Source organism: Procambarus clarkii, chromosome 2 (assembly GCF_040958095.1).
Source record: "Procambarus clarkii isolate CNS0578487 chromosome 2, FALCON_Pclarkii_2.0, whole genome shotgun sequence".
Taxonomy (NCBI): Eukaryota; Metazoa; Arthropoda; class Malacostraca; order Decapoda; family Cambaridae; genus Procambarus; species Procambarus clarkii.
In genome coordinates, this window is record NC_091151.1 from 56,209,662 (window position 1) to 56,220,134 (window position 10,473).

The 10,473-nt window shown below is 45.4% G+C and overlaps 1 protein-coding gene across 1 annotated transcript; it reads left to right on the forward strand.

The window, feature by feature from the left end:
• The first annotated feature begins 1,096 nt into the window (after nucleotides 1–1,096).
• LOC123762372 (autotransporter BimA-like) lies at nucleotides 1,097–2,086 on the forward strand. The gene has a single exon (XM_045748886.1). It carries the CDS (start codon nucleotides 1,097–1,099, stop codon nucleotides 2,084–2,086), a length of 990 nt encoding a protein of 329 aa, XP_045604842.1.
• Nucleotides 2,087–10,473: the final 8,387 nt, after the last annotated feature.

The following is a 10,473-nucleotide window of genomic DNA, read 5'->3' on the forward strand; positions in this document are numbered from 1 at the left end:
AGTTGGTTTCAGTACTGAAGATAGTGTGTAGCGAAGGTGGACACTGAGATAAAAGTAGTAAAAGTGCAAACAGTAATATAGTGTGTAGCTATTCCAGTCAAAATGGTTGTATGTAGTAATTACCTAAGTGTAGTTAGAGGATGAGAGCGTAGCTCACATCCTGTAAAGTAGTGAAGAGTAGTGAAGAGGGAGAGTGTATCGTGGTACATAACAGCAGCAATATTGCAGAGCCAGGTAATATTAACAATGAGAGCAACAGGGAGAAAGAATGAGTGAATGAAGAATTTTTTTTGTTTATTTATAAAAGAAAACCACAAAGTACAGACAGAAAACCACATACAAAGAAAACCATGACTACATACAGGATACACAGAATACAGTAAGAAAACAGTCAAAGAACCTAAACACAAGAATAATCAAAAGCTGAATACACATGATACAAAGCATAAAACAGACCCCAACACGGGCACATAAGACAAAGCTAAAAGCAATACAGGACACATACCCAAGGCAAGAAACACAAGGCATTAATAACAGAAAACAGAACCACACAGGGAACTGAAAGCACAAAAAACAAACAAAAAGCACAAAAAACATGCAAACGACCTAAAGGCTGTAAGGACACAAGTACATAATATAAACCATCACCACACGAAACGCACCACTACAGCAGCTCAATAGCACAACCAGCCACGCATAAGACACACATAGCCGGAAGTATAAAACCACACAGAATATATACAGAAAGACACGAACACACATGCAAACCCATAAACAAAAAACCTGAACACGCAGGAACCGGAAAACAACCCCCCCCCCCCGACTCGGACACACACATGCAACCCCACCCCACACCCACACACCCATGTGTGAGCAACACCACAAAACACAATTGTCAACAAGGAGGATATTTCTCAAGGAACTTCCACGACGGGTACTTCCGCTTATAAGCCTCCCATATCAAATACTCCTGTTAGGTAGGGAGTATTCAAATACTCCTCACGACAACCCCGGGTACTCCATATATTCGGAGATCACCACATCCGGCGGAAGCGGTCGCCCCCAACCACAGGACACCGAAGACAAAGACCCCGACATGGGAGGCAGGAACACTGCCGCTGAAGAAGCAGATGACACCAGAACAGCAGGCGGAGGCTGCCAAAGAGGCAACACCGCCTCCGACAAAGCAGGAGACACAGAAGAAATGGCCGGAGACGAGTGGGGCGGCATAACCGTCGCCGACGAAACAGGGGACTGGGGAGGGGGCACGGAACCCTCAGAGCAAGCAGTTTTCTTTAAGACCACCACCAGGTCGCCACGTCCACTCTCAATCTCACAAGGGGGAACCACTCCCCATGGGGAACCGGAACCATCCAACGCAGGCGACGCGCCCAAAGTGAGAGTCACCAGCCCCACACGGGCCCCCACCCCAACAGCAGGAGCAACACACGGGCACACACCATCCACCGGACCCACACCAGCACCAGACGCACCATCCTCGCATTCCACAGAGGAACAGCTCCCAGAAGAAACATCAACACTCGCCGCATCCTCACTTTCCTCTGACCATGAACGAGGCGGCAAAGCACCCGCATCTGTATTGGAATGCTTGGGGAAGGCCGTTGATCATCGGAGCTGTCACCCCCTGCAGGAGGCCCCCGAGAGGAGCTGGCGGCAGGCCGCCCCACAACCGGGGGAACACGACCCCGCAGAATGTCAGCCTCAACACCACGGGAGACGAGGCCGCCACCCACAGAGGAAACAGGAGAAGGAACAGGCTCGGCCGTGGGAGGAGGGACCAACACAGGTGAGGGAGCCTACAGGGACGTCAAAGGCGACAGAGGCGCAGAGTCGGAAACAGGTGAAGAATCTGTTGGAAGCGACGAGACAGACTGTGGGGTCGGAGCGGCACACACCACCACCCTGTCGTGTACACTACCATCCACACATGCCGGGCCAACAGCCGAGGAACGCAGAACCACCACCGGGTCAGCAGGCGGCAGGAGAACTGCCCAACCCACTTCATTACGAGGCGACAGGTCTTACGCCACCAACGGGGGAAAATCCTCATCCCGGAACAAATTAACATGTGCAGCCGCGACCCCAGTGCAATCAGCTGCCAGATGCCCCTCAACGCCACAACGAAAACATTGTCGAAGCTGCCCTGCATAGAACGCCAGCATAGTGTAGCCCATTAAGGTCACCGTGGAGGGAACAGGAGACTTGAGCCGCAGGCCGAGAGTCCGGGTCCCACACGAGACTCCACGCCACCTGCCGGCAGAGACAGAGTTAATCCAGATAGAAACGACAGTTCCAAACTGGCCAAAGTACCATCGAAGCGAAGCCTACGTGAATTCAAACGGCACACCATACAGGGCCACATACGTTACCGAGCAGCACCGGTCAGAGATAGTGACGGTACCACCGTCCCCAGGGAGAGGAATGAGCGCTCATCGTAACGAGCCACAAAGTCCTTAGACAGGAGCGGAGGCAAACTTGACAAGTGCCCGATGGGTGGTCAGCAATTGGAGCCCATACACATCGGCAAGACGAACACGCAGCATATCCAACAGCACGTCCAGAAAATTCCAGACCCACGGTCTCAGAGCGGCGAATAGGGGGGAGGGGGGTCCCCATGGCGTCGACGCAACAACAACGCCCTCCCACACGGAACGCCTAGCAACGACTGGGGAGTGCTTGGCGATCACGTCTAGACGCTCTGGCGGCCAGGCCAGCAATCCCTGAACGAAGAAATTAGGACAAAAAATGGAGATGGCTCTAATTATAAGGTAGGTAAGTGGCAATCAAGAGAGGTCTCGTCTTCTCAGCACTCTTTGTCATATAACGCTTTGAAAGCACTGACGGTTTTGGCCTCCACAGCTTTCGCACTTAACTTGTCCCAACTGTTTGCAATTTTTTCATAAGAGTGATCCTGAAAATTGATCTGAAAAAGTGATCCTGAAGTTGGAAAGCTCAGCATTTGCTCCTAGCACAATGTTCTTTTTGAGTTCCTCTGATGACAGTCTACTAACCAGAAGCGCCCCTAGATCACTTCCTTAGAGCTCTTTAAGTCATATAACGCTTTGAAAGCACTGACGGTTTTGGCCTTCACAACTTTCGCACTTAACTTGCCCCAACTGTTTGCAATTTTTTCAAAAGTAAACTTTCTAATAATTTTTCTGCACGTTTCTTTCCATAGATTGAATTCATCTCGTTCATGAGGTTGCTGGTTTAAGGAATGCCTCTTTGTCAATTTGGTCAGTTCCTGTCATTATTTTATAAGTGGTGATCATATCGTGTCTTTTTCTTCTCTTTTCTAGTTTTCAGATATGTAATGCCTCTAGCTGCTCTCCATAACTCTTATTTTACGATTCTAAAAGCCATTTAGTAGCATACCTTTGTAATTTTTTCAGTTTATTGATATTCTTCTTGAGATATGGGCACCATACAACTGCTGTATATTCTAATTTTGGTCTCATAAAAGTCATGAGCATTTTCTTTAGTATGTCACCATCCATGTAATTAAAAGTGATCCTGGAGTTGGAAAGCTCAGCATTTGCTCCTTGCACAATGTTTTTTTTTTAGTTCCTCTGATGACAGTCTACTATCCAGAACCGCCCCTAGATCACTTTCTTAGAGCTGTTTAAGTCCTTTACACCTAATTTGTAAGGTGTGTTTGGTGTATTTTATCCAACTTCACATTCCATAATATGGCATTTATTCACATTGAGTTCCATTTGCCACATGGTGCTCCAATCACTTATTTTATCTAGGTTAATTTGAAGGGCATTACAATCGTCTAGGTTTCTTATCTTCTCTAATAGCTTAGCATCATCTGCAAACATGTTCGTCTAATTCTGTATTGCTTCTGGTAGATCATATATGTTGACGATGAACATTACTGGTGCAAGAGCTGAGCCCTGTGGTACTCTGCTAGTAACAGTCCTCCAGCCAGATATATTGCCTCTGATTAGCGCCCTCATCTGTCAGAAATGTTTTCTGCCATATCAGAAGTCTCCCTGTCACCCCTCTGGACTTTGACAAAAGCCTTTTTAGGTCTAGATAGACACAGTCAACCCAACCATCACCATCCATCCTGTAGTATCCATCCTGTAGTATCTCTGTGGTTCTATCATTAAAACTGAGAATATTTGTTACTCAGGTTCTTCCTGTTCGAAAACCATACTGTCTGTCCATTATTATGCCATTACTCTCCAGATGTTCTACCCATTTGGTTTTAACTATTTTGTGCAGTATTTTGAACAAACACTCTTGTTAAGGATACGGATCTATAATTTATAGGGTCTTCTCTGCTACCATTTTTGTAGATTGGAACTATTTTTACCTTTTTCCCATTTATCTACTGAGATTTCTGTGTCCAAAGATGTTGGGGTATCAACTGAAGTGGACTGCTCAGCTCAGTTGTACATTCTCACAGCACCCAAGGTGAAACTTCATCTGGTCCAACTGCTTTATTTATTCCCAGCTAGTGTATATAGTTAAGGCGATAATGGTTGTATGTAGTGTAGAGGGTTGCAATGATGAAGGTCGAGTGTATTAAAAATAGTTTCTGAGGTGAAGAGTGTTCAGTGAAGATGTTTACAACAATGACAAGTGTGTGTAGTGAAAGTGATTGCAGTGATGAAGATAGTGAATAGTGGCTTCAGTGATAATGGTTTTGCGCAGTAGTGATTGTTAAATTGTGAGAGTGTAACAATTTCGATAGATGTTGTCTCTAAATATTGTGTAGAAATAATATTCATAGTGAGACCTAGTACATAGAATGCACATTGGGAAGACATCGTGTGTTTTCTGACTCAGATAATAAAGATGCGTGATTTCTCCCATAATCTGTTGCAGAGATTGTTCAGAAAAGTATTATCATGTATCCTTGTCTAGAGATCGCACATAAGAAAGATTCTGGTCTGTGGGCAAAGGATGTATAGAGGCGAGGCTTCTGAGTGCCGGCGCCGAGCCTCCTATGATTGCATCATTTCTCACTGACAGTGTTGGGCTTCTGCGGGACAATAACATTCTCACTCCAGGCGTCAGGAACATTCTCAAATAGTGAGATAGGTTTTGAATTTAACCCGCAGTTTCTCCATTCACATAATGCAATATTTTTGTTAGCAATGTGTTTTTGTGTTTGACGATTGCTTTATGTGGAGGGGGGGAGGGGGGGGGTTCTGAGGAGAGTGGGGAAGGAGAGACTGTTTGTTCGCGCTACATTAAAATCTCGAAATAGTCTGGGATTTGGAGGATTAAAACCATGGAACATTGATCATAGTTATCACAACGTGTATAATGACCTGTAGGAAAGTTGAATACAGTGATTAACTATGGAACTTTGTGTTAAATATAGATTGAACGTGGGACCACGTGGGAGCCAGTGCCACGAGGCTGATGTGTACATGTGTATAGTCGATATATATATGATATATAGTGAACATTGGTACATAGAACAGTGAAATGGAACGTGTAACACAGCAGATATATAGGTCGAAAGTGTAGGAGAATTGCACATGGAAAATTAGAAATGTAAAATAGTGCCAGAATGAGGTAACACGCTAGGCTGTGTTTACACAAGCCACGAGGCCTACCCTGTGTATGGGACGTCCCGCAGTAATAATACACTGTGAATATATATTGTAATACAGGCATGTGAATCTTGGAAAAATAATAGAATTGGCTAATATCATTGCAAGTGGGAAATTAAACAGAAAATTCCTGATGGTAATACAGAGCGATAATAAGTCAATGTTATACATCACGGAACTGGCAACTGGTCACATCCAGCGACCTGGGACAACAACGGTCAACTGTACAACCCATTGGGACCACCTTCATCTGCCATACCTTGAGGTGTTTTCGGGGCTTAGCTTCCTCGCGGCCCGGTCGTCGACCAGGCCTCCTCACCATTAACTCCTTACCTTACTTCTTACCATACCATAAGTACCTACAAAGAAAGTTTGAACATATAAATAGAAACGTATACATTTAATATTATAAATAGATGCATATAATAATATAAATATAAACATAATATTATAAATAATAAAATACTAAGGAAAACAAGGGATACACACGATGAAGCACAAATACAATATAATACATCAGACAAGGGAGTGTGTGGCAAGTGTTTGGAAACATTTGGAAGACATATTGTTGTCGTCCAGTGTTGCATCCGTAACGCAAGATTTCACCTGAGCTGTGTAGAATTATCCACACCGGAGGGAGCCGGTCGGCCGAGCGGACAGCACGCTGGACTTGTGATCCTGTGGTCCTGGATTCGATCCCAGGCGCCGGCGAGAAACAATGGGCAGAGTTTCTTTCACCCTATGCCCCTGTTACCTAGCAGTAAAATAGGTACCTGAGTGTTAGTCAGCTGTCACGGGCTGCTTCCTGGGGGTGGAGGCCTGGTCGAGGACCGGGCCGCGGGGACACTAGAGCCCCGAAATCATCTCAAGATAACCTCAAGATAACCATGCACAAACAGACAAGAAATATCCTTGATTTGCAACAATGACAGCTTAATATAGAAAAACATAACCCAACTAATAAATGTAACACCTAAGGCACACAAATTAACATTCACAGAAAAAATATAAGCAATATATGTGGACTGTGAAAAACAACACTGGACAATGACCAAAACTCAGGAACTGGTAGTTTAGAGAACCACAGCAGTAGTGTAGAGAGAGAGAGAGAGTGTATCGTAGTACATAACAGCAGCAATATTGCAGAGCCAGGTAATATTAACAATGAGAGCAACCGTGAGAAGGAATGTGTGAACGAAGAAATTAAGTAAAAAAACGGAAATGGCTCCAATCAAGAAGTGGGCAAGACGAGCACAGGTATAAATAACCGGAAAAAATAACAATTTAGAATATTTACAAATACTATGCACAGAGAATATGCAAATATGGGCACAAAGACGAAAATTCACTTTTATGCATCCTGGAAAATGCAGGAACATGTTGGGGAGGGGTACATGCTACTTTGGAACAGAGTGCAGATATTTCCACCCTAAACTATGTAAATTTTCAATTAATGAAAAAAAGTTACCATCTGCAGTGCCCGTAATTTCACATGAGAGTTACACAGCGTTGTACATGGAAACACCAATATGATATTACTAAATATTTTTAGTGGCAGGTAGAAAGGGAGTAAAACATATAAGAAAGAGAGAAAAAAAAGATATAATCACTGCATGAGTAAAGGAGGAGAGGAATATCCACAAGACTAGGATACAAGTCATCATCTACCAAAGTTCTCAATATGCGGAAAGCATTAAATGTACTTAGCATTCGAGATAGAATATTTGAAATTAATCTTATGATGGGACTAAAGCTTCTGCGTGGTAACAAAAACAACATTGTGTCAGTTGAACTGTTAGAACACATACGAAATGGAACCAGCGAGTCTAAATGGATTCAAAGAACTGCCACTCATATTAAAAAGATGGGACTGCACGATGTATATACAGATGAAAGAGTACAGCACTTTTTTCCACCCTGGCAGATAGTACCTTTTGACATCCTGACTCCTGCATACCCCACCAAAAAACTAATCACAAACAACTCTCATGCTCAGCTTGCTGCTAAATTAAGCACCATAGAACACATTCACAATATACAAACTGAAAACAACATAACACAGACTGTGAGGAGATGGTTCACCAGCTCACTTACAATAGTGCTCTTATGCCTGTGGGAGCCAGTACATTTGTTAAGTGCACTTGTTAAGTGGGCGGACTTAAGTTTGGTAACCAGCAACCGAAACATCTAGTGTTTGGGCTCATGTGAGAGCCCCAGTCATCAGCAGTCCATAAATGTTACCCTGGCCGGGGTGGCATGTCTGTGGACAGTGCTAGAGCTGATAGCATCATCTCCTTGTATGGCATGAGGGAGACAACTTTGCGCGGGAACGGCTAGGCCGCCGGCGTGGGTGAGCTGTGGGCCTCCCGCGCTCGCTGGCCACTTGAGTCGTTGTCATGGAAACAGCCGCCATCTTAGTAAACATCTTGAGCCGCCATGTTGGTCGGCCATCTTGGAGCTGCCCTAGGGGCTATGCTACACCATCGCTGATTGGATGAGAGGGGTAGGCCGCTGTATGCCTTCCTCTCATTGGTTATTTCGAGAAGGACGCGGGGAATGCCGGTGTGAGCATCATTCTGAACCCAGCTGCCACCTTGTCAAGACGCTCTCTGTACTCAATTCGGCCAAATTGAAGTATAGGGCGTCGTGGTGGCAGGACTACTCAACTGCTGATGCTTCGTGCTTCACCTACGACAACGGTCGTCACAGAATCCGGCCGAAGTCGTCGCTTGGAGGGGTTTTAAGACATTGTATGCAGGGGGTAGAGGTACAGTGATCTGGGATCGTGGGGAATGTGCATACGAGCAGCAACAGACTCGTAGATCCCATACCAGTGATGATTAGACTTGCTAGTGCTCTGTAGCAGTCGATGGTAACGGGGAAATTCGTGTCAGTGTTAAGGCAAATTTCCCATGTTTGTGTGAGACACTATCGTTGTGCGCGTCACCTGGGTATGAGCGCTTCACTTCACCGGTGAGTCGAGGGTGCGAACTCAACCGTGTTGAGTGGGAGGGGTTCGAGTGTGCGCCAATTTTTTAGAATAAATACCACGCCGCCGCCGCCCTGAGCGAGCCAGCCACCGGAAGTGGGGTACCTGATGTATGGGAATTATGCTTAGCCGGCAGTGTGAATGAGTAAGTACCTATGTGTGTATTTCTGGTGATTAGTAGTCTCTAAAGCTTATATTCGAGGTCAGGTGTTTCGTCACATTGTCACGCAGCACCTGTGGAGGTGGAGTGAATTGTGGGCGAGGAGATTAATCACCTTTGTTGTCATCTTGTCAGTCCAGAGGGACTTAAGTCTGGTGTACACAGACGTACAGTGTGTGTGTGTGTGTGTGGGTACACACGGGAACAGAGTATACATAGATTAGCCAAGGACTGAGAGGATGTCCATGTAATAATTATATTATTCCATTGTGTTAGTCATTTTTGATCGTCCGTGGGACGGAGTGATATCATTTCCATGTGTGGTCTTGCAGGTGTGGAATTCCAACACTGAGCGTTCAGGTATGTGTAACGCCAGTGATTCCTGGCAACGTAGAATACGTTTGAGTTAATTTACGTTCCTGCAAGCAGCTACGGTAGTCTCAAGGAGCCTAGCCATCAGCCAGATAAGAATTACAGTATTGTCTGTCGTAATTAATGGTCAGTGGGCCGGGTAATTGACGTGTTTCAGGAAGTCAAAGTAATTAACCTCGATCCTTGTTTGATCGACTCACACGAAGGCTACATTGTTCCATTAACGTATCGTCGTTATCTGCCCGGAAGTACCGGCACTTGATTGACTCGTGGGAGGAATAACGTCATTTTAGAACAACGTAAACGTGGGGCTAATTACTGTTATTAGCCACCTGAATTGGTCTGAGTATGGAAGGCTTAGACGGAATTCATACCTTAATGTAAATTGCTGAGCCAGTGTGAAAGGTTGCGTATTTTAATTGTTTAATTATTGATCTTGAGGATAGTAATTAATTACTCTAAAGGTAATCACGAGTGATTACCGTTCTCTTAGCACTTTGGACATTGTAAATCAGAGTTTACCATCGCTGAGTGATTAGTAACCGATTAACGTAAATTAACGTACAGACCATATACACTGACGGATCACTGAACACAGCTACAGAGAGGGCAGGAAGTGCTGTTATTGCTCATCAGCCCGATTGTAGCACAATTCAAAGGAATGTACGAATTAGTAACTGGGCGTCCACAATGCAAGCCGAGTTGGTAGCAATACTGGTAGCACTCGAAATTATTGACAACACTGAAGTAGACAACTTAATTATCTCTGACTCCCTTTCCTCACTACGAGCAGTAAACAGTTTGCAATCAAGTAATAACGTGCTTGTCTCAGAAGCCAGACATTGATATATTAGCATATTTAACAAGAGGGTAAATATAAAAATGTGGATTCCTTCTCACATTGGCCTGCAGGAACATAATAAAGTTGACGCCCTTGCTAAGGCTGCAGTAAATAAAGACAGAGTTGCGTGGTGACCGCCGGCCGGGTCGGACGTTCCTGAGGTCTCTCCGCACTGGCTTGTGTTTACGTTGGGTGATCGCTAGTTTGCCCTGCTGGTGGTGGTTTGCCACTAATGGGGTGACATTTGCTTCGCCATGGGGACGTTTCGCCCTCCATTGCAGAGGACGCTGTCAGCTGGTCTGGCGTTTACGGTGCCGGTGGACCATCCATTGGTTGGTGTCGCCCTAGTGGACGTGCTGCATGTGCAGCTGTCTGACCTGGTGGGCATCCAGCTGCTTCAGGGCCACCGTGCTGTGGTCAAGTTCCGCCTCCAGGCTGCCTTTCAGGCGTTTCTCGAGCGGTGTGAGGGGCGTGTTTACCCTCTCCCTGATACTGCTGGCTCCGTTAAGGTGGT

Bases quoted from the DNA above. Each gene is read 5' to 3' on its own strand.
- LOC123762372 (XM_045748886.1), top strand. From the start codon at position 1,097: ATGGGAGGCAGGAACACTGCCGCTGAAGAAGCAGATGACACCAGAACA.